Here is a 25,486-nt window from a genome sequence, read left to right as displayed (position 1 = left end):
CAGGAATATTTTTTTGTTTCGTTTCCTGATTTTTTTGGGGGGAGGGGGAGGGTCCTTGTTCGTGTTTATTTTATTTTTTTTTACGTTTCGTTTATATCTTGGAAGTAGAAATTTTTTTTCTCAGTAGATACAACTTGAAGAGGAGAAAGATTCATGTTTGTATTTATGTGTGTGTGTGGGGAACTAACGTTAGATCTTTTATGTAGAGAGAAAAAAAAAAACGCTTCCCACCACCACCGCCACACTCATTTCTGCAACTCTGCTTCCTCACTTCGTCTCTCTCTCTTTCTCTCTCTCTCTCTCTCTCTCTCTCTCTCTCTCCCTCTCATTTTCATAAATGTTAGGCTCAGTGTGGCTCAACTTCTTGTCTGTCTCTTGCTCTGGCGTCAGTGACTGTGTTTATCTTTGTTCCAGGTAGCTTAGAGAGAGAGAGAGAGAGAATAGTGGTGGTGGTGGTTATTGTTTTTCAACTCTTCCTCTACCTTTTCCCCTTCTTCTTCTTTCCTTTTCCTCACTCTCCCACCTTCTCTTCCTCCCTCTTCCTTTCCCTCCCTCCCGTCCGTTTTTCCTCCCTATCCTTCTTCCTCTCCCTCCTCTTCCTCTTTACGCTGCTATCACCAGTGTTTCTTTTCTATGTCCTGGTCTGCCTTCTCCTTTTCTATTTATTCTTCACGTTCTCCTTCCCCCTCTCGTTCCCCCTCTCCTTCCATCCTCGTCTCTGTCACACACCGTGGAATGAGTGTCAGGGAATGATAGGTTCATCATCTCCAGGTAGTCATGCACATTTCGTAGACGCATATTGGAATGTCAGTTAGTTGGAGCGTCAAGGGAAGATTAGTGAGCCTGGTCTTGTGTATAATGCTCTTCTTGTATATCTCTCGTGATGCTGTGTATACTGTCGTCTTCCTGTGGGGTGTATACTGTCACCTTCCTGTGGGGTGTATACTGTCGTCTTCCTGTGGGGTGTATACTGTCACCTTCCTGTGGGGTGTATACTGTCACCTTCATGTGGGGTGTATACTGTCACCTTCCTGTGGGGTGTATACTGTCGTCTTCCTGTGGGGTGTATACTGTCGTCTTCCTGTGGGGTGTATACTGTCACCTTCCTGTGGGGTGTATACTGTCACCTTCCTGTGGGGTGTATACTGTCACCTTCATGTGGGTGCTCCTGTCACCTTCTGTGTGGGGTGTATACTGTCACCTTCCTGTGGGGTGTATACTGTCACCTTCATGTGGGGTGTATACTGTCGCCTTCCTGTAGAGATTGTATAATGTCGTCTTCCTGTGGGGTGTATACTGTCGTCTTCCTGTGTGGGTCTGTCACCTTCCTGTGGGGGTGTATACTGTCACCTTCATGTAGAAGTGTATACTGTCTGCGCCTTTCTGTTGGGTGTATACTGTCACCTTCCTGTGGGGTGTATACTGTCGCCTTTCTGTGGGGTGTATACTGTTCTGGGGGTATATATACTGTTTTCCTTGTATATATTTAAGATAAAAGTTTACAAACAACAGCTCTGATGTGTATAGAGTGGGTATAATGTATAGCCCAGGTGATGATAGTGGAGTTCTCGGTGAGGTGAGGTGAGGTGAGGTGAGGGAAGGTGAGGGAGCAGTGTGAAGAAGGTATGACGCTCAGGATTATCTCGTCAGCAGTTCACTCGTGCCTCACCGTTTCCAGATTGTTTTCCAGTGTTCATTATTATTCTACCTGTCTTCCTCCACTTTTCCAGCACTCTCCACACCACCTCCTCAGCCTCCCTCCTCCCACCACCTCCTCCTCGCCCTCCTCACCACCACCACCTCGCCCTCCCTCACCTCCTCTCCTCCTCCTCCCTCCACACTCTCCTCGCCACTCCCTCCTGCACCTCCTCGCCCTCCCTCCTCCACCACCACCACCTCGCCCTCCTTACCTCCCTCCTCGCTCTCCCTCACCATCTTTCCTCCTCGCTCTCCCTCCGCCCCACCACCTCCTCCTCGCTCTCTCCCTGCCCACACCTCTCCTGCTCTTCCTCCCTCCACCCACCTTCTCCTCGCCTCCTCACCACCTCCTCCTCGCCCTCCCTCACCACCTCCTCCTCCGCCCTCCCTCCTCCACCACCTCCTCCTCGCCCTCCCCTCACCACCTCCTCCTCTCCCTCCTCACCACCTCCTCCCTCGCCCTCCCTCCCACCACCTCCCTCGCCCTCCCCTCACCCTCCTCCTCGCCTCCTCCCTCTCCACCCACCTCCTCACCTCCCTCCCTCACCTACTCCGCCCTCCCTCCCCTCCCACCACCACCCCTCGCCTCCCTTACCACCTCCTCCTCCCCGCTCTCCCTCCCCACCACCTCCTCCTCCTCCCTCCTTACCTCTCCTCCTTTCTCCCTCCCTTACCACCTCCTCCTCCTTTCTGCCTCCCTCCCACCCACCTCCTCCTCCCGCCCTCCCTCCCACCACACCTCCTCACTCGCCCTCCCTGCCCCTCCTCCTCACCCTCCTCACACACCCACCTCGCCCTCCCTCACTCACCCCTCCATCTAACCTAACCTAACCTTATTTTTGTCAGCACTTTTGGCGACTTGTTCTGAGGGTTCCAGGTCATGAGTGTAGATTAGACCGATCATCATGGTGGCCAGTTAATTTTAGAGCGACACCTGTATAAACTCTCTCTCTCTCTCTCTCTCTCTCTCTCTCTCTCTCATCTCATCCTCCTGCCAGCAGCTCCCTACTTCCTGATTCATACTACGTAACTCACTCTACTTAATCCTTCCTCCCTCCTTCCCATTGTCTTCCTCCTCTCTTTCCTGTACCAGCTTTCCTCCTCCTCCTCCTCCTCCTCCTCCTTATTTATACCCACGCCATCATCTTCTCTTCCTTATTCTCTTTCCTTTTCCTTACTCCTCTGTGTCATCGTGTATCATCATCCTCTCCTACTTCCTTCTTTACCTCTGCCTCCCTGCTTCTATTTCATCCTATTTTCCTTCTTTTGTTTGTCTTATCCTTTCCTTTCGTCCTTTCTTCCACTTCCATCGTCCCTCTCCTCTCTGCTCACTCCTTCTTATCGAAATTCTCCTCTTCCTTCCTTCCTTCCTTCCTTCCTTCCTTCCTCGGCTGTATTATAAAAGGTAAAAAAATAACTGCAGTGGTAAATTTACAGGAGTTGGCAGTAATTATCCGTGTTATTTACCCAGCTGCACATTACACGCCAAAAGTCTCTCGTACACACACAGACAGACAGACAGACGGTACCTACTCTCCTAGATTATAACCCGGAATTGTACCTAGAAAGAAAAATTATTCCGTCGGTGTCTACAATCCCCCACTTTTTTTTCTTCTCCCGAGCTGTGCAAAACGTCTCGGGTGTTATTGGAGGCGGGAGTGTGGAGCGAAGTTGGGTTTTAGAGACACGGGTGGTGGTGGTGGTGTTCTTGGAGGGTGGGAACACACACACACACACACACACACACACACACACACACACACACACACACACACACACCAGCTAGTTTGATATTCTGAGACCGATTCAATCATTCCCAGAGGCACTTTTTCTAAACACATAATGGAGGAACCGAATCAGCGTATATGTAGATGTATCTGTTTACTGGTGATTGTTTCAGTCATATATATGTCTTGTTTTGGTGGACATAGTTGGTATAGGTTGTGAGAACTGGATAGAGAGTTGGCTACTGAGCTCCTCCTACAAGAGAGAACCTTTTGCTGGCTGAAGGTGGTGCGATATTTCGTCTGGAGGAGAATTCATGATGATTTGATGATGGCGAATACTGGAGGAAATTGTCTGACGAACACGAAGTAGTTGACTCAAAGATAATGCCGGGATCCCTTACGATTTTTGGGGCAATTCTATCGAGATCCTTCTAGTACCCTCAACAGAACCACGTTACCCACAACAGAGCCACATTACCCACAACAGAGCCACATTACCCACAACAGTCGCAACATTTCCCACAACGGAGCGACATTACCCACAACAGAACCACATTACCCACAACAGTCACATTACCCACAACAGAGCCACAACATTACCCACAACAGAGCCACAACATTACCCACAACAGTCACATTATCCACAACAGAACCACATTACCCACAACAGAGCCACATTACCCACAACAGTCGCAACATTTCCCACAACGGAGCGACATTACCCACAACAGAACCACATTACCCACAACAGTCACATTACCCACAACAGAGCCACAACATTACCCACAACAGAGCCACAACATTACCCACAACAGTCACATTATCCACAACAGAACCCACAACATTCCCACAACAGAGCCACATTACCCACAACAGAGCCACAGTCACATTACCCACAACAGAGCCACAACATTACCCACAACAGTGCCACATATCACTACTACACTTACCCATTACAGTACCTAAATACAGCGGCTCCCGGACAGACAGACAGACAGACACACAGACCGACTCAGTGTAGCAAAAGGAATTTCCAATCCAACAGTCGGCAACCGATGGAACGTGAGCAAAACTGTTTTAGGTGAATTTTGTTTCAAGTGAGAGTAAAATGGTTTATCTCGAGACGTGCATGGATGACTGCCCCCCTCGGAGTCTCCTCGCTCGAGTTTTTTTTTCCCCTTTTCAGTTTTAGGCGAAATGACTTTTACTCCTTGGCTTTTTTACTTTTTGTTTAGAAAGATTTTTTTTTTCTTTTTTTCAATACTTGGGTGAAAAACTTGAAGGAATTTTGATTGATGTTTTATGAAATATTTTCCTATTATATTTTTACGTTGGATTTTTACTTTTTGGGGTGGGGTGGGGTGGGGGGGGGGATTGAAAGACCCAACCCCTCCCCACCCCTACTACCATTTTTTGTGAGAGAGAGAGAGAGAGAGAGATGCTTAACACACACACACACACACACACACACACACACACACTGTTATCTTCGACACGTTTAAGAATAATCTTCCTTCCTACCTTATATATTTAATTCCTTCCACCACTATGCCGTAATCTATCAGCAGCGACACTCCAAAATAAATCCCGGTTATCCATTTTTAATTACCTCGTCTCTGAATAAATTATCTCCCGAGTTTTTCCCATACAGATTAAATATGTGTGACCGGCGTTTTTGTCTAGAGCAAATAGCGTTCGATGTGCTATTCATTATTTGATAGCTTAATAAATCATTCCCCGTTGTGGAATTACGGCAAATGTTATCTTATATCAAAATTTGACACGGAAAAACAAAAGCCTTATTATAACAAAATATTCTGAAATAATAGAAAAAATAATTTAAATACTAATGAATGGAGTTGTGTATTATGGCATTGAAGCGAGAATAAAGAATTGTGTTTTCGTAACAGAACTAATGCATTTGTGTAGTAACGGGGCCCCCGCCAGATCACCCACACTTTTATATAGTCACCTGAACCAAGATATTTACTGTATATTGGACAGCGATGGTGTTTAATTTGTGTTGTTTTTCTCTGTTGTGAAATTGTATAAACCTGCGTGAATTATTTATCAGGGATACTCTTTTTAATATTGGTTTTGGTCTTATATGTAGCCTGGTTTTAAACTTTTCCCTTGACCTTAAATTGCCACCTGAACTAAAAATTGTTCCCTGACCTTAAACTGCCCCCCCGACCTAAAATTGCCCCCCCACCTAAAACTGCCCTCGACCTAAGACTGCCCTGACCTAAGACTGCCCCCTCGATCTCCAACTGTCCTCCGACCTAAAACTGCCTCGATCTCCAACTGTCCCCTGACCTAAAACTGCCCCTTCCCACCTGAAACTGCCCCCCACCTGAAACTGCCCCCCCGACCTAAAACTGCCCCCCCCGACCTAAAACCGCCCGACCTAAAACTGCCCCCCCGACCTAAAACTGCCCCCTCGACCTAAAACTGCCCTCGACCTAAAACTGCCCCCCGACCTAAAACGCTAATGACCCTCTTCTGGCCTTACAAACAGCCACGCATTAAAAACTTTAAATTGGAACATTACAGGCGAAGATCGTCCATTCACAGCACAGAGAATGGGTTACATATTGAGGTATAGTGCAAGGTGACCTCTTTCGTGGCCTTTTGAAATGGAAAAATTGTCTCTTTTGAGTTATGTTGATTAAAATTTACATAATAAAGAATTAAACCAGCGGGAGAGAGTTGAAATAAATCAGAAACCGAAATACCACTCTCTCTCTCTCTCTCTCTCTCTCTTTCTTTTGTTCTCTCTATCTCTCTTTGTCTGTCTCTTTTACCATGGGGATAAAACTGGTGCCAAGGGAAAGAGCTCTGTCCCTCACCATCAAAATGTGAAGGGAAAAAAATTCACTTTTTGTTGGGGATACTAATTTAACTTTGGTAAATGGCTGTATGATGATGTTGATGACGGTGCTGCAGCTCTCTCTCTCTCTCTCTCTCTCTCTCTCTCTCTCTCTCTCTCTCTCTCTCTCTCACGGTATTTCTGATGTGACAAGAACGTAAATACTTAATATATACTATGTTAAGTGATCTTTATTATGCTACACCCACTCTCTGTGTATCATGACGTCTGCTACACCCACTCCCTGTGTATCATGACGTCTGCTACACCCACTCCCTGTGTATCATGACGTCTGCTACACCCACTCCCTGTGTATCATGACGTCTGTTACACCCACTCCCTGTGTATCATGACGTCTGCTACACCCACTCCCTGTGTATCATGACGTCACCGCGCCTGTACATCATGACGTCTGCTACCCACTTCCTGTCTTGCTGCCCTGTATCCTTGACGTCTGCCACACTTCCTGTATCGCGGCGTCTGCTGCACCCCACTCCTGTGGCTATCATGACGTCTGCTACACCCCTCCCTGTAACATCATGACGTCTGCTACACCACCCTCCCTGTATCATGACGTCTGCTACACCCACTCCCTGTGTATCATGACGTCTGCTACACCCACTCCCTGTGTATCATAACGCCTACTACACCCACTCCCTGTGTATCATAACGCCTACTACACCCACTCCCTGTTTCAACCTCCGCCGCCTCAACACATTATTTTCCCACACAAATCAGTAGTAAAAATTCTATCAGTAATCGGCTTTAATTCTTGCTATAAATCAGAGAGGAGAATAACACGGTAATGCCCTTGATGTAACAAAAGCAAACTGAAACCTGTTTACTCTTTCTATTTAATTTATCGTTCAATACCTGTCCGCCCCCAGAGTAAAATGAGGTCACGTGTAGATTAGGCACCCCACACCCCCCTTGCTTATTTCACCTGATGATTTAACACCCTAAAACTACATTGGGGGGAGGGGGGTGGGTAGGTTTGGTTAGGTTAAGTTTGTTTGGTTAATATTAGGTTAAGTTTGTTGGGTTAGGTTAATGTTAGGTTACGTTGGGTTAAGTTTGTGTTTGGTTAAGTTTATGTAAGATTAGGTTTAGTTAATTTGGTTAGATTAGGTTAAGTTTGTTAGGTTAGGTTAAGTTTGTTAGGTTAGGTTAAGTTTGTTAGGTTTATGTTAGATTAAGTTAAGCTAGTTTACATTGGGTTAAGTTAGTTTAGGTTAGGTTAAACCATAAGAGTATTTAATCCCCAGGTGAAATAAGCCGGGTCACCTAATCTCCAAGCATTCTATAAAACATATTGATGAACTCCACACCAATTCCCCTAAATATTTGTTCAACGTGATAAATTATGGATCTGGGAAAAAAATTTAGTTATTTTTCCCATCATTTTAGTTGTGTGTCATGTAAACTTGATTTGGTCGAGAGATTGACAAATATGTTAGAGGTAAACATGTTAAAAGTGCAAGTTAAATATTGAGCGACTCGTACTACCTATGCTGTTAAGTGTTAGCGTTTGTTTACACTCGTAGGTTCGTGTCTACCTGTAAACAACTCTACCTATGGGTGATTTACGTTATTTTTAGGATGGCTGGATTTGATTTTGAGCAGATTATGTGATTGTTTTTTAATTGTTGTTATTGTGAGGTTTGTATGTTAATTGTGTGTCTGCTTCTTCTCTTCTCTTCTCTTCACACACACACACACACACACTAGATTAGTAAATTGATAAACGCAGTATATACCTGGTATTACCTTCGTACTTTTAGTTTTTCTTGAGCTCTGGTGACCCACAGTACCGGACGATCACCACAAGAGGTTCACTACAAACATACCGGACGATCACCACAAGAGGTCACCACAAGAGGTCATTACAAACACACCAAACTGGAATCTCACCAAGACTCACATACAGCTGAAGAATTTTCTCATAATTACTCTAATTTATGGTAATGGGGTTTATTGGATTGATATATAATGACAGTAGGATTATTGATGGCTTATTACCCCTGTGCGGGTCAGAGGCGAGCAACGGGGGAAAGAGAATTTTGTTTTGTCTCTGTCTGTCTGTCTTTCTGTCCATCTCTCTGTCTTTCTGTCCATCTGTCTGTCCGGCCCTCTCCGTCTATGGCACTTTACTACTGCGGAGATGTTACCCTCGATATAATCCATATGTTCCCTTTGTCTCTGTAGCGCCGTAGGACTCGGGGCTATTGCGGCCATTACGTCTGTGTAGAAGCCAATTCCTTTTGTTGTGGTTGGCGATATTTCTCATTACATTAGGGTCATATATGTGTGATTATTTAATATATAGAAAATCTCATTTATTAGATCATTAAATCCCAGTCCTTCTCACTCTCATGGCATTCAAGCAGGTGTTAGATATCGTCAAAAAGAGATGTTGTGGGGAATTTTGAACAGTACATTAAAACTACTATTGGTGTATGGGACTATGTTAAGACTCCAGTTGGGTGTTCAATAGTCTCAGCGACATTGTTCAGGCCATCATACCTTACTTGTTGGAGAAAAAGGTGGCATTATGCTTTACAAGGCAGAGAAAGAAGGATAATAGCTTGTTTCTCGGTGTAAGTCTTCACCTTGTACAACACCAGAAGCTCCTCGTCTGTTTACTGTCTGTGGTTCGTCATTATTCCTTTAAAAAATAGAAGGATCGAGTGTTTTCATATTTTTTTGGTTTACTTTTTTAATCTTTTTTTTTACTTTTTATATTTTTGTTTTACTTTGTTTTTTACTTTTTTTAACATCTTTTTTACTTTATATTTTTTTTTTACTTTTTTTTTTTACTAAACCGATCGTCAGTAATGTAACATCAAGCCAGTGACCTCATTACCATAAATTATACTCCCGTTAAGTGAGAGTGTTTTCTGTTTGTGCGTGATTTTTTTTATGACCGATTTTAGACTCTTCCAAACTAACAGTACAGTTAGGGGACAAAAGTTCATTCTCGTTGGTGAAACTGAAACACGGGAATGAGTCTCCGAACTGACTTACCCTGAGTGTTGCATCTCGTTTGGGGTTCGACGCTGCTTCATTTTCAACCCCGAGTGAACCTTTTGAATCCCGAGTGAACCTTTGAACCCCGAGTGAACCTTTGAAGCCCGAGTGAACCTTTGAAGCCCGAGTGAACCTTTGAAACCCGAGTGAACCTTTGAACCCCGAGTGAACCTTTGAACCCCTACTGTACGTGGTGGTTGAAAATGGTGCTTTATGGCTTTATTTATGTTAATTCCTTTAAATAATCACTTAGATAACTACACTCGGACAGCCATTTCAATTAAACAGTAACTTTCGTGCTATCATCGGGAGGGCGCGTGAATTAGTGCCAATAAAAAGACGCATCTTTTATTAGCGTTGAGTCATCTTCCTCTTCTCGCCTCCTCTTCCTCCCCTCTTCCTCTTCGTCCCCCACCAGCGCCTCCTTCCCCACCCTCCTTCCTCCCCACCTCCTCCCCATTTCCCAATTCTCCCCTACTCCTCCTCCTCCCTTCCTCCTACCTCCTCCCTCCTCCCCCACCTCCTCCCTCCTCCCCACCTCCCTCCTCCCTACCCTCCTCCCTCCCTCCTCACTTCATCTTCCCTACCCCCTCCTCCCTCTCCCCTTTCCCTCACCTCCTCCTCCCTCCTTCCTCCTTCCCTGTCCACCCCTCCCTCCTCCTCTCCATCCTCTCCTCCCTTCATCCCTCTCCTCCTCCTTTCTATCCCTCTAGACACCTTGCTGATTGATCATGATTAAATTACTTCCGATTAGTTGGTCGAGAAGGAAGGATAGGATGGAAGGAAGACAGTGGCTGTTGAGGAGATAAAATCAGACATATATTTTTTTTGGGGGGAACGGGTCGACTTTTTTTTGGGGGGGTGAGCGCCATTTTGTGTGGTGTACCGTGTGTGTGTGTGTGGATATATTGTTGTGTATGTGGATATATTGTTGTGTGTGGATGTACTGTTTGTGTGTGGATGTACTGTTTGTGTGGATGTACGGTGTTCCAGCCTATCTCACCAGGGCTACCAACCACTCCAGCCTACATCACCAGGGCTACCAACCGCTCTAGCCTACATCACCAGGGCTACCAACCGCTCTAGCCTACATCACCAGGGCTACCAACCGCTCTAGCCTACATCACCAGGCTACCAACTACTCCAGCCTACACCACCGGGGCTACCAACCACTCCAGCCTACATCACCAGGGCTACCAACCGCTCCAACCTACATTACCAGGGCTACCAACCGCTTCAAACCTCTAATGGGACCGTAACTCCACACCGGGAATGACAATGCTGGTCTTCACATGGACAGAAGCCATTACGTTTTAGTGTGTGTGTGTGTGTGTGTGTGTGTTTGTATTGTGTGTGTATATGTACCGTGTTGATGGATTTATTTTATGTGTATGCCCTGTGTATGTGAATTTATTTTGTGTATGCCCTGTGTATGTGAATTTATTTTGTGTATGCCCTGTGTATGTGGATTTATTTTATGCGGATGCCATGATTATGAAAATGCCATAAATGCTGATTCACTGTGTAGGTTCACTGTTATCGTTGCGTCAAGAGTTCTGATGTTGTTTATGGGAAAGTGTACGACCAAAACAATGTAGTCTGACGTAACTAACAGCATATCTTTCCTTAGGACGTTCGTATGTTAAATTATTAAGACATTACCTGGAGTATGACCGTGTTAATGAGATGATGACATACCTGTGTTAGTTAATGACACACACACAAACATTACCCACACACACACACACACACACACACACACACACACACACACACACACACACGATTAAATATGTTTTATAGAGTGAAATAATTTTTTTTTTATGTGGGAATATACACCATGGTCCGATAAAATGGCCCCGTGTCAAGTAAATGGTCCTGGGAATGAGAATTAAATTTTTTTTTCTCGTAAATGAATGTTGGTGGCAGGGAAAACTTAATATATAGTTCAATTACTGGCAGGCACAAACTGTCACCAAATAAATTAACGAAGGGAAATTACCACCACAGTGCGTATCGTGTTAGGCAGAGGCGCTGGAACACAGACACTACACTGCTTGGTTAGTCGGATGGATACCAGTTAGGTTAGGTTAGGAGGCCAATAAGACTGGTGCCTGTGTGACCTGCAGTGCCACAACATACAGTCATCCCACCCATCTCGCCCCCAAGTACCCTCGTTATGGTCGCTGTTTGAAGCTGGTTGATCATTATTGAAGGGGGGTAGTTGTTAGACATTTTGCAGGAGGTTTTGGAACGTTACGTATGGGAGAGGTGTTAGGTGGACGATGGGACTTCACCTTACCTGTGCCTCTGCTGTTATCCGTGCTGCAAGGTGGGGGGACTACAGGCAGGTGTATGTGAGGGGGATTTCGTGTTGTCTCTCACCTGTCATTCTTCACCTCTCGCCTGTCATTCTTCACCTCTCACCTGTCATTCTTCACTTCTCACCTGTCATTCTTCACGTCTCACCTGTCATTCTTCACGTCTCACCTGTCATTCTTCACGTCTCACCTGTCATTCTTCACCTCTCACCTGTCATTCTTCACCTTTCACCTGTCATTCTTCACCTCACCTGTCATTCTTCACCTTTCACCTGTCATTCTTCACCTCACCTGTCATTCTTCACCTTTCACCTGTCATTCTTCACCTCTCACCTGTCATTCTTCACGTCTCACCTGTCATTCTTCACCTGTCACCTGTCATTCTTCACCTGCTGTCTCGTATCGCTGAATGACAACTCATAATTATCAGACAGGTTTATCGGTATTCAGTATGGGGTCCAAGAACACCCCTTTTATCACCAGGGTCTAACTCCCCCCCCCCTCCCGGTGACCCACGTGCTCAAAAATGAGAGCACCACCTGTTGACTTTACCTGGCTGTTTCTTATACGTGTAGCCAGAACGGAAATAGTTGAGGTGAGTGTGTTAGATAACGATATGATAATGGTCTCTCACTCTTGTCCACACTCACTCACTCACTCACTCAAAGACACTGTTATTTAGTTGTTGTCTTTTTTTCTCTAGTACGTAAGACTCGGGAGAAAAGGCTACATATACCGTCCTTGTCTCTACATGACTCCGTAAACACACACACACACACACACACACACACACACACATACCTACCTGTAGATAAACACTGCTATTAGAATTTTATTTAGTCATTACTGTATTTGTAGTTTATGTAGTTAGTCTACTATTTATTTAAGTTTAGTTCACCTGGCCATCGTAGTTCACCTGGCCATCGTAATTCACCGGGCCATCGTAGCTCACCTGACCATCGTTGCTTACCTGGCCTTCGCTCAAGGCCAGGTGATAGATTAGCTCTCATAACTCGTCTGTCAGCGTCGATCATTGTACGTCTGGCAACACCCAACTTCCGAACTGTCCAACCTATCCTAACCTAACCTAACCTAACCTAACCTAACCTAACCTAACCTAACCTAACCTATTTCGGCTTCCATTATGACATCGTGTAGTTAAACTGTTACTTGTCTAGCCTTCATAACACTCGTTAGTTTCTGATCCGGAGGGGAGGGGTCAACCTCGAGGGAATAAATCGAGTTTATTGTTTTATTTATGAATCGTTTATCTGTTGAACATCCTATGAACTCCGATATATATACTGAACATTTTCTCAGATACGGTGAACATTCTTAGTGTCTGGACTAGTTTCTCTACCTGATCTATAAACAAACGTATCATTAAAAAGTAGAATATGGAGATAGGAATTTCCTCTTAAGTATTCCTTTGTGTCTGAATTGGTCTCTGTTACGTCTGAAATGGTTTCTGTTACGTCTGAATTGGTCTTTTACGTCTGAATTGGTCGGTTACGTCTGAATTGGTCTCTGTTACGTCTGAATTTGTCTCTGTTGATCTGAGAGCCATCCATCGTTGTCAGCCAAGTTCTTGATCCAATAGTTTCTCCAAGTTTTGATGCCTCGATCTCTGCCTCTCCATCGACGCTATTAAACGATGGCATTATATCACCGCCAGCCTTGATCACTGTTCTTGTCTGCTGCGAGGGGAAACACTGTACCGATGTGCCTGGAACTTATTTTCAGGGGTACAAGGCTCAAGTAATAAGAGTTCAATGTCTTTATGACCACACTAAACCATTCTCTCCCGTGTTGCTATTGGTAAATCCCCTACACAGTGTACTGTACTTCTAGTGGGCTATGTCTCATGTTTGAGCTGTTTATTGACATCAGATTGGTGCAGTGTCATCGTGTTCATAGTTATTATCAGTACCAAATAGTAAAGTCTAGTATCCATATGCTATCAGGTGGTTAGCTACAACGCGTAGAATTTACAAAATGTATATACGATTTTTTATCCAATTCAACGCGTGCCAACAGTATCAATGACGTCTAGTAACCATTTTCAGAGCGGAGTTAAGGCCTTCCTATAACTGAGAGAGCCTTGGCCTTCTAAAACCACTAACATCCATATTTTACACTGGATCTATAACCTACGTTGACTTGGGGATAGTGGTTGGCGTGGTTAGGTTAGGTTAGGTTAGGTTAGGTTAGGTAACTTTTGTGGGTCTTATGTGTTAATGTGTTTGTGTCTCCCTCCTTCAGGTTCCGATAGTGTTGATGGCGGGTGTCGTCGAGCTGCGGAGAAACAGAGGTCAATGTCGGGGTCGTCCTCACCAGTCACTTATGGTGGCGGCGGCGGCGGCTCCTCCACTCACTCTCTCAACGACGTCCACCTCCAGGTTAGTGTGTTTCTTTGTCGTCCTTCTCACCCTCCTCCTCTCCCATCACCCACTACCTCAACCACCCCCCACCTCAATGCTTCATCTCATCCCCCTCCTCATTCACCCACTCCGTCAGCCACCTCCACTCATCCTCCACCCCCTGAGTTTAATATATCACCATTAATTAATAAGTTACAGGTTACCTCACGTTGATTTAAGAGCTTTAACGTGTTCTGGCACATTAACTTACACACATCTGATAGTAACCTCTAGTCCAGACACAAGCTAAGAGCATTACCTGAAGAGCATTACCTGAAGAGCATAACCTGAAGAGCATTACCTGAAGAGCATTACCTGAAGAGCATTACCTGTATTAAGGGAACTATGATTGCTAAGGAACTAAGATTATTTTTTGCCATATAATAAAGGTATAAAGTTAGTTTGTTATAAAAGAACTGAAGTAATTTTCTTTTTTAAGCGAAGGTAGAAATTGTAGGTAGTTTAGCGTCTTGGGAGAATTGAGGAGTGGATGAGGAGGGTGAGGAGTGAGGTGAGGAGATGGTGGGTGAGGAGGAGTGAGGACATGGTGGATGAGGAGAAGTGAGGAGATGGTGGATGAGGAGAAGTGAGGAGGTGGTGGATGAGGAGTGAGAAGATGGTGGGTAAGGAGGAGTGAGGACATGGTGGGTGAGGAGGAGTGAGGACATGGTGGATGAGGAAGAGTGAGGACATGGTGGGTGAGGAGAAGTGAGGAGATGGTGGGTGAGGAGGAGTGAGGACATGGTGGATGAGGAGGAATGAGGAGATTGTGGATGAGGATTGAGGAGACGGTGGGTGACAAGAGAATGACGTTATGGCCGTAAGCATCTTAACGTCAGTGATTTTGTGAACGGGTACTTATGACAGATTATCGAAGGGAAAGAAAGAGAGAGAGAGAGAGAGAGAGAGAGAGAGAGAGAGAGAGAGAGAGAGAGTATGTATTGATGTATACTCCATGAGAGTTAAAAATTCCTCATGGCTTCCACTACAGTATTTACATTACATTATTTCCTCAGTTGTGCTTACAGGAGAAGAGGAGTTCAGGCCCCATAGAGAAGCCGAGATTGTTGGCGCCTCGTCTGACGTTGCAGAAGTCTGTGTCGACGCCATCCATCCTTGCCGGTGTGGCCACCCAGCCGGCTCAACAGCAGCCACAGTGAGTACCTTGGGCCATGTCATCTGGTTTTTTTTTGTTTTTTTTCTTCAGAATATTTTATGACGTCTGGGGTCTGGTTGGAGGCCTTGCTTGGTGGAATTATTTTCTTCGGTGTTTGGAGAGATTCTTCAAGGTATTTGTAGGTACTTCTTTGGGTATTTAGAGGGTCTTCTGTGTATATTTGGAGGGTCTTCTGTCTGGGTATTTGGAGGGCCTTCTGTCTGTCATGGTATTTGGAGGGCCTTCTGTCTGTCATGGTATTTGGAGGGCCTTCTGTCTGTCTGGGTTTTTGGAGGGTCTTCTGTCTGGGTATTTGGAGGGCCTTCTGTCTGTCTGGGTATTTGGAGGGCCTTCTGTCTGTCTGGGTATTTGGAGGGCCTTCTGTCTGTCTGGGTATTTTGAGGGCTTCTGCCTGTCTGGGTATTTGGAGGGTCTTCTGTCTGTCTGTCTGTCTGTCTGGGTGTATGTATGTATGTATGTATGTATGTATGTATGTATGTATACATACATACATAATTTTTGGTTCCTTACTTCACAGAGATAAATTTGGAGTACTGTTCTCAGTATTTTTTGTATACTTTTTCTCGGAGTTTGAAAGTATTTACTGTACTTTTCCTCGTGTATGAAATTACTTATTGTATTTTTCCCTCGGTTTATGGAAATACCTTTTTTTATGTATATTTCTAAACTTTTTAAAGACAAATTTCCTCTGCATATTAATATTTTTTTTTTTCGGGACTGGCGAAAGTTTTTGGGATTTTGGAGGGACTTGGTAGTATTTTGAGGGACTTGGGAGTATTTAGTGCATGTTATTGGGGGGAGGAATTTAGAGTTTTAGACAGACTTGTAGATTATTGAAGGGACTTTACCGGGTGTTGGGGAAGCTTAGGTACGTCTTGACAACTCGATATTTTTTTTTTCATCAATTTTAATGATGTTACGATTTTTATTTATTTTTTGGATTCACTTATTAAAGTTTAAACAGTCCTTCCTAGCGTGTCCTAACAAGGTCTGGTGATTAGGTTGGGGCCTGTTAGAACTGTGGCCCATGTGACCTAACAGCATATGTTCAACCGATGGTGACAGTATGGTGGTGTAGTGGTGGCAGTATGGTGATATCGGTGGCGATATGGTGATATTGGTGAGTGTGGTGAGTGGTGACAGTGTGGTGATAGTGGAGACAGTGTGGTGATATTGGTGACAGTATGGTGACAGTACGGTGATAGTGGTGACAGTGTGGTGACAGTGTGGTGATAGTGGTGACAGTGTGGTGATATTGGTGGCAGTATGGTGATAGTGGTAACAGTGTGGTGATAGTGGTGACAGTGTGGTGATATTGGTGGCAGTATGGTGATAGTGGTGACAGTATGGTGATTGTGGTGACAGTGTGGTGATAGTGGTGACAGGATGGTGATGTGGTGGTAAGGCCAGGGCACTTTGGAGCGTTGTGTACCTCCCCCTCCTCTCCTCCCCCCCTCCCCCCACATCCCCCCTCTCCCCCCTTCCTACTTGGTCCCCCTAAAGGCAGATAACCACACAGGCCTCCGAGATAGCCCCCCCACTCCCTTCCCTTTCCTCCTTTTTTACCCAGTTTCTTTCCCTCATCCTGTCTTCCTTCTACCCCTCCCTCTCCCCCTCCCCCCTCACCTCAGTATTGTGGTGTCCTCTCCTTACTCTCTTTTTTTTCTTTCTGCATCTCCCTTCACACGCTTCTATCTTCTCCTCCTTTCTTCCTCTCCTCCTCATCATCTTCTTCCCTTCCCTTCTATCCTCTTCCCTTCTATCTTCCCCCCCTCCTCCTCTCTTTCTCCTTTTCTCATCCCTCTCACTCTCCCTCTCCTTTTCCCCCTGTCTTTCTGCACCCCGTTTCTTCTAATTCCTCCCACTTCTTCATCTTCTCCCCTTCATCTCCCTTTCTCCCTTCCTCTCCCCTCCAACCATTTCTACCATCTCTCTCCATCTCCCCTTCCTCCTCCCATTCTCCCTCCCCCATTCTCCCCACCTTCCCCCTATCATCCTCCCCCCCTTTCTTCTCTCTCTCTTCCTCCTCCTCTTCTTTTTCTATCCTCTTTCCTTCTCCCTCCTCTCCTTCTCCTCCTTCTTCTATCCTCTTTCCTTCTCCTCCTATCCTCCCCCTTCTTCCCCCCTCTTTCCTCCCCCACCGTCTCCTCCCCTAATATTTCGGGAAGGACTTCAAATTTCCCCGTCAGGAGCCACCGCGACTCGAGGAAGGAACATGGGAGCAAGTGGTCGTTGGCTACCCCTCGTTTTCATGTCAAACGAGAGGAGGAGGCGGCAATTTTGTCCCATTTTCTTCCATATGTGTTCTGGCTCTGTGTGTGTATGATAATGTAGTGGGGGCTAACGTTGTGTGGTACTCTCTGTCTACTCCCTCCTTCTTCGTCTCCTCCTTCCCCCTGTCTCCCTCACCCCCACATCAGAGCAAAAGAACCAGACGTGACCAGCAGGCTCGGCGCGGTAGGCCATGTAATGAAGACCTGATGACTACTTTGAGCCATTTCACGGATGACTTATTACGGTCATCATCACGGGAAAGGCCACGTGCTCTTATAAAGTGGGAGAGGGGGAAGGGAGGGAGGTGGTTACTGAACGGGCGGTGACCTTATACTGAGACAAGTGAGGCAGGGTATAGCATGTGTCCTTATCAAGAAGCGATAGACATAGGTGAGAGCTGCTTCATCGTGTGTGTGTGTGCGCGTGCGTGTGCGTGCGTGCGTGTGCGTGCGTGTGGGGGGGTTATCAGTTATGTTTGTTCGGTGTCAGTTAATTGACCCCGATACAATGGCCTTGGTGTCAGTTTTGTGTCCCAGATGCCAGGAATCGTCTCAGGTGCCAGGAATTAGTCCCAGGTGCCAGGAATCGTCTCAGGTGCCAGGAATTAGTCCCAGGTGTGCCAGGAATCAGTCTGTGTGAGTTAGTCCCTAGGTGCCAGGAAATTGTCCAAGCTGCAGCTCATCCCAGCAGTTGTGAATCAGTCCCAGGTGCCAGGAATCAGTCCCAGGTGCCAGGAATCAGTCTCAGGTGCCAGGAATCAGTCTCAGGTGCCAGGAATTAGTCCCGGGTGCCAGGAATTAGTCCCAGGTGCCAGGAATCGATCTTAAGTGCCAGAAATTGGCTCACATCCACATGTCTGCATTTATGCCACAGCTGAGCGCCACAACGGGCAGAAGGCTGGCGCACGTTCGTCGGGTGAAGGTTCCAATAGCGTTGCATTGCGAGGTGGAGACGAACGCCAGGCGGTGTTACTTGCCCGTGGTGGCGCTGGGTTCATGGTATTTCCAGCCTTTATTATAAGCACACTAGCCATATGTCTCCAACGGGGCGGGGCAGGTGGTGTAGGGGGGCGGGGCGGGGCGGGGCAGGGGATGATAGGGAGGTGCAGGACGAGGCAGGTGGTGATGGGGAGGTGCGGTGAGCAGCCACCACCACGGGAGCTGTTAAGTTGTCACCTCCGTCCTCCACCTTATTGACGCGTCCTTTACAGCATTAGGCCGCGAGAGGGAGAAGCGGGAAGGGGAGGAGGACTGAGAGAGTGAGAGGGAAGAAGGATGAAAGGGAAAAGGCGGTGAGAGTATTAGTAGAGAGGGCGATGGAAGAAGAGAACGTTGTGAGGGGGAGAGAGAGTAAGGAGTAGAGTGGTGGGAGATGAGAGAGGGAGTGGTGAGGGAGAAATAGATGAGGTGTAGTACTAGGTCAGTACAGTATATTGCCCAGGTGAGTTCTGCGGAATCCCCCGTTCATTAACACACCTGCTGATGCCACAAATTTGATCGTAATGCGAGTTATTGCTGCTGTGTTAGTCTGTGTTGTTGGGAAGGCTGCTGTGTTGCCGTTTTGTGTTGCTGGGAAGGCTCTTGTGATGCTGTGGGGCTCTTTGTGTTACTGTTCTATGCTGTGTTGCTGTTCTATGCTGTGTTGCTGTTCTATGCTGTGTTGCTCTTGTGTTGCTGTGGTCGTCTGATGAGGTGATAATGCCATTCTTCTGGGCTGTACATTAAAACTGTTCTGTTCTTGAGGTTGTTGTGATGCCAGACTGCTGCGTTGTACATCTAGAAGCTGCTGTGTTCCTTGGCTGTTGAGCAGTAGTTTCAGAAGCTGTGATATTGCTAGTTTGCTGTTTAGTCCATTTAGATGTTGTAATCCTCTCGTGCTGTAATACATCTGTAGCCTGGGAACTGTATGCTGTTACAAGTGAAAACGATGTTGTATCAAGAATGACTATCAGAGCTGCGGTGCTGTGGCGTTATTATGTTACAATGATTGTGTGTGTGTGTGTGTGTGTGTGTGTGTGTGCGTGTCCGTCAACATCTGCTACCATCAAACACACACACACACACATACCACCCACACACACACACCACCCACACACACACACACCACCCACACACACACAGGTGCATCAGACCTCGGGGAAGTCCCTCTGGTCCACGTGAAAATATTCCACCTAACTTTTTATTTTCATAAGTCCAATATGCAAATTAACTGTAGACCAATGCCCTTATGATTACCTGAGGGCCGCGCGTGTCACTTTACCTGAGTTTGTGTCATTCAACCTTTCGTATTGGTCGTGAATATGTATGGTATATGTGTGGCTTGTCCCCCCCTGCTAATCCTTCCCTGGTATAAATCCCTACTAATCCTTCCCTGGTATAAATCCCTACTAATCCTTCCCCTGGTATAAATCCCTACTAATCCTTCCCTGGTATAAATCCCTACTAATCCTTCCCTGGTATAAATCCCTACTAATCCTTCCCCTGGTATAGATCCCTACTTATCCATCCCCTGGTATAAATCTGCTAATCCTTCCACTGGTATAAATCCCTACTAATCCTTCCCCTGGTATAGATCCCTACTTATCCTTCCCCTGACAAAAACCAACCACAACCCCAAACTAAACTTCCCGTATAAACCCAATCCTTCCGTATAACCTACGTATAAACATAATCCTCCCCCAGTATAAATCTGCTAACCCTTCCCCTGGTATAAATCCTTACTAATCCTTCCTCTGGTATAAATCCTTGCTAATACTTCCTCTGGTATAAATCCTTACTAATCCTTCCCTTGGTATAAATCTGCTAACCCTTCCTCTGGTCCTGTTCTGGGTAAGGCTTCAACCTTTACGGTGCTCCTCGGGTTAAAGATTCACTCAATACTGTTCTCCCGCTGTATGGGAAAATAATTTACTTTCGCGTTGAGCTGTTGGCCCTGGCAGACTTAGCGAGGCAGTTTTTCAAGGAAGAGTTTGGACGGAGGAGAGGAGGAGGATGAGGTGAGGTGTGGTAGAAGGAGGAGGGGAAGGAAGAGGTGGAGTTGGTGGGGGTGAAGGAGGACGAGGTGGGAGTGCAGGAGGAGCTAGGGGTGAAGTAGAAGGAAGAGGTGAAGGAGTCGAATAGTCCTTTAGGATAGGATTGTATCTCCGCCGTCACCAAGTCTCCAGAGAGCTCTACATCCTGAAGGAGCTCCGTCAGTGATGTGTGTGTGCAGGGGGGGGTTACTCATTCAGGGAGAGGGACAGAGTAATAATGTTCCATCCTGCCTTTAGGATTGAGGTCCTTTCCATCATGCATTTAGGATTGAGGGAATTTCCATCATGTCCTTTTATTTGGGGGGGGGGGATTAGGACCGTCCCTTTAATCCTGGAGGAGGGGGACGAGTTCTATCTGGATTTGGGGTCCTCTCTTTGATCCACGGGTTGAGAAAGGTTGGCTGGTTCTTCTTTCGTGTCTGATGTGAGTCCTCATTCCTCTTGTAATTGGCATGGGAGTGTTGCCTTCCTCGTGATGTGTGTGTGTAGGCGGCGTCAGGACAAGAGGAGGAGGAAGGGTGGGGGGAGGAGGAGGCAGCCAGCAAGGTACAAAGATCTATCAGTATGTATAGTCGTAAAAGCACACCCTGATTCCTTAAGAAATACATAACACATTACCAGCGTCGTCAACCCCCCACTGCTTCCCTCCCTCCCCCCCCACCCCACCCACCGACCTATCTACCCCAGGACACCCCACCCACCTACCCACCTACTCCAGGACACCCCACCCACCTACCCACCTACTCCAGGACACCCCACCTTTACTTACCCACCCTCAGAATCTCCCCCACTAACCTTAAATTTCTTGCCCCAAATGTCTATATACACTCGATTGTCCGCTGTTGACGGCTCTCCGCCTTACAGAGACACGATACCTTGCTGGTGGCTTCCCTTCAGAGGATGTTGAACCTCGCCAGGAACCCTCTAAGTCTAATGTACTGTGTGTGTGTTGTGTTGTGTGTGTTATTTACATTCTTAAGTATTTGTGGTGTGTTCTGTTAAATGTTAATACAATGGTATGTTCTATTACGTGTGTGTGTTGTGTTGTGTGCGTGTTGTGTTGTGTTCTGAGCGTGTTGTGTTGTGTGCGTGTTGTGTTGTGTTCTGTGCGTGTTGTGTTGTGTTCTGTGCGTGTTGTGTTGCGTTCTGTGCGTGTTGTGTTGTGTTGTAAGTTATACCAACAGTCGGTGACCGCTGCCCCTCTCCCACCCCCAAATTTTAACACATCTTCTCTGGCCCAGTCTTATCCGATTTCCGTTCTTCCTTTCTTTATTATTTTTCTTCTTCCTCCTCCTCCTCTTCGTCCTCCTCTTCCTCTTTTTCCTCCTCATCTTCGTCCTCCCCTTCCTCTTTTTCCTCTTCCTCCTCCTCATCCTCTCCTCCTCCCCCAAACCTTCTCCCTCTCCTTATTCTCCTACGTCTTTCCCTTCTCCTTATATATCTATTCTTTTCTTTTGTTTTCTTCGTTTTTTTTTTCGGGTTTTGAGAGTAAAATGTCTTGAGGAAAACCTATTATTATTGAGACCCGAATAAGATGGTGTACAAGTGTATGAACCTACGATTGGAATGCCTCTCTGTGTGTGTGTGTGTGTGTGTCCCCTTCTAACCTCCTCCCCCTCCTCACAGGTGTCACTTACCCACCAGGTGTTACGACAATACACACACCTCACGACACATACACCAGGCCAAGACACACCGATGACTCATGAGAGGTAACATTAATACACACACTTTACCCGTTATACAGGACACATAACAGACTGATACTCGGGGATACATCACACATATCCCTTGATACTTGAAGAAACATACATATATAACACATGTTTTACGATGCACATAAGAGGTCAAAGGACAAAGTGCGGCATGGACAACATATGTATCACCCAGGACACATACCCGTCACCCCTGGAGTGTAGTGATGACGTAATGGTTGCCACTGTGTCTTCATTACCCTGGCGGCGTCACCTTCAGGTTTTCTCTCGGCTCGTATATTCCGCCTTCTGCTGTATAAATCTTACCTCGCTCTTATATGATGGATCTGGTGTTATGTTACCTGGCTGGATCTGGTGTTATGTTACCTGGCTGGATCTGGTGTTATGTTACCTGGCTGGATCTGGTGTTATGTTACCTGGCTGGATCTGGTGTTATGTTACCTGGCTGGATCTGGTGTTTATGTTACCACCGGCTGGATCTGGTATTATATTTGCCTGGCTGGATCTGGTGTTGTTACCTGGCTGGATCTGGTGTTATGTTACCTGGCTGGATCTGGTGTTATGTTACCTGGCTGGATCTGGTGTTGTATGTTACCTGTGGATCTGGTGTTATGTTACCTGGCTGGATCTGGTGTTATGTTACCTGGCTGGATCTGGTGTTATGTTACCTGGCTGGATCTGGTGTTATGTTACCTGGCTGGATCTGGTGTTATGTTACCTGGCTGGATCTGGTGTTATGTTACCTGGCTGGATCTGGTGTTATGTTACCTGGCTGGACATAGAGTTGTAGTACTTTACGTGCATCAGGCCTCGATTCTCGGGAGGGAGGGAGGGAATGAAGGAGAGGAGGGAAAGGAAGTAAGGAAGGAAGGAAGGAAAGAGGGAGGATGAGAGAAAAAGAAAGAGGGGGAGGGTAGGAAGGAAGAAAAGAGAGAGAGAGAGGGAGGTAAGGAAGGGAGAATGGAGGGATTGGGGGTGGGAAGGCGAAAGGGAGGAAAACCAATTTGCATGGCCGTATCAAGACAAGCATGTTTCTGCTCGCATCAGTGTACACCTACTGGAGTAAACTCTCACTGGTGTAAACAAAGGCAGTCTGTCGAACGTTAGCACATGAACGATATCGCATGAACTGCTCGGCATCAATGTACTGTATCTGTATGAACTTAGGAACACACAGCATGGCGGTGTTTACTGCTGGGAATGTTTGTTATTGTTTATTAGCTTGCAAATACCTTTTTTGTATTTAGTTATATATTTTTGTTTAACGTAGTACTATTGTTTGCTTTAACACAGCTTGTTTAATTAACTACTTAATATTAGAGTTTTTATTAACTGAAAAGTAAAATAAGTTAACCATAAATTGCTGTAGTTGTAGTTGTTATTTAATCCAATCACCCATGTTATGTACAGTCGCCTGCACTTATACCTGGTACAGTGGCTGGTGCGTTTTGTGAGATGTGGCACCTCTGTGTTTGGTTACATTGTATTAAAACTCCCGGAATGGCCTTAAAGAACCTCACTATAGTAGCCAGGCTAAGGATGCTAGATAAGTATTCCACAGAGTTGCCACATCTCAAAATGCGGCAGCCACTGTACCAGGTGTAACTGCAGGCGACTGTATGTGGTTACTAACTGCACTTAACCCACATGTGCTTTTGCCCGCCCGCCCGTCTCTTGCCCCGTCTCGCCCCGTCTCCCCCCCTCCCCTCTCCCTCCCTCTACCGCCCCGCCGAGTAGTTTGGTGCTGAATGAGACAGACACAGACCTGAGCCTGGAGTACCAGCCCCAGCCCACGCCCGCGAGGAAGGTGGCGGTGTGGGCGTCTCGAAGTATCTCCGTCATCGCCACGCCCACCACCCCCTCCCCAACCACTCCACCATTCCCTGACCACCACAATCCCCTCCTCCACCAGTACCCTCAACACCACCACCTCGCCACACAAAACATTTTACCTAAGAAATTGTAAGTTTTGTATTATTTTTTGGTGGTTGTTTAGGCACTAACTGATGCATGTCTTAGAAAGTTTAATCAAAGTTCTGCATGAGAGTTATAAGTAGACTAGGCTACACAATGTTACTCTTTGCCTCGTGTTATAAATGTTTTCTTAGCTGTAGGTTAGTGTGAGTGTTGATTTACCTCAGTCTAAGTTGTCTTTCTTCGTCAGTCGATATTTAGTTGTATTTAAATTTGGTTCATTATGTACAGTATTGGCTTCAAAAAATATCTTTACGATTTTGTGTGAGACAATGAGACACAGTTGACGAAGGATTTTGACAACCCTACCGAGACAACAGGAGTCGCAGTGTTCATTTTGAAATTGATCGGACCTCCTCCGTATAGATACACTTTGGGGCTAGTGTACCTGTTTTGAATTATAGCCTCGGGAAACCCTGATTATCATGTCTGTTTCTCTGTTTAGTCTTTAGTAAATTCCTTAAGTATTTGATAACGTCTCCATCTGTTTAAAATAATACACAAAGACATTTTTCTTCCTTTTCTTCTTGTTGTGTCATCCCCTGAGGTTGTGTTGCGTTATGACTGTCTTGTTGAAGGTCATGTTCTCCCGTGTTTACTTAACGTAGTTGGATCTTGGGGCATTAACATCATCTTGTTTTTTTTACTTAATTTCCTATATTGTGTTTTAAATTTATTCCTATATAAATGTAATCAGAGTTTATACATTTTTTTATATTATTATTTCTTATTAGTTACTTTTGTCCTCTGAGGTATTTATATATATATTTAAGGAACAAGAAACACATGATTTTATTCCCTCTGCTCAGCTTGAACCGGCGGTTAATGACGGTCTGGACACTCAAAAGTAACCGTAATGGGAATAAAAATACGGTTAATGAAATCCTGACGCAGAAGCGGTGTTTGACCCTTGTATCGTTGTCTGAAAAGGTTAGAAGAATTTTTTATAGTATGTCTGCTGCCTCGAGGCGAATCGGCTGAGTTTACATGAAGAAAAAAATGTAGACAAGAAATAGTGTTATTGATATAGTATGGAGAGACTGACTGATATATCCTTTGAGGTTGATAGTAAACTTGGTCCCAGCAGGTCTTGTCCCAACTGATCCCAGCCAGAATCAGCAAGTGCGGGAGGTGTATCGTGGAGGGGAGAGCTAGAGGAGTCAGCTTGGCGGACCTGAATTTCCATACTGTGTCTGTTGGTCTGGCCAGTGTTGTGTGCCGCTGCCTCGATATCACTGCGATTTCTCTCTCTC

General features: G+C 45.8%; 1 protein-coding gene across 3 annotated transcripts in view; it reads left to right on the top strand.

Annotated features, from left to right (window-relative positions):
- The window catches only part of LOC121853354 (proline-rich receptor-like protein kinase PERK2), a 92,150-nt gene extending 67,910 nt beyond the window's left edge, over nt 1-24,240 (top strand). For all 3 annotated transcript variants that reach the window (XM_042347423.1, XM_042347422.1, XM_042347424.1), the window contains exons 5-7: nt 13,905-14,041; nt 15,079-15,218; nt 23,997-24,240. In XM_042347423.1, the coding sequence (XP_042203357.1) occupies nt 13,905-14,041; nt 15,079-15,218; nt 23,997-24,225 (506 nt within the window). In that variant the 3' untranslated portion in view covers nt 24,226-24,240. The remainder of the gene's footprint in view (nt 1-13,904; nt 14,042-15,078; nt 15,219-23,996) is intronic.
- The last annotated feature ends 1,246 nt before the right edge of the window (nt 24,241-25,486 follow it).

Source organism: Homarus americanus, unplaced genomic scaffold (assembly GCF_018991925.1).
Source record: "Homarus americanus isolate GMGI-L3 unplaced genomic scaffold, GMGI_Hamer_2.0 scaffold21021, whole genome shotgun sequence".
Taxonomy (NCBI): domain Eukaryota; kingdom Metazoa; phylum Arthropoda; class Malacostraca; order Decapoda; family Nephropidae; genus Homarus; species Homarus americanus.
Note: the sequence above shows the minus strand (reverse complement) of the source record. Positions and strands in the feature narration are given on the sequence as shown.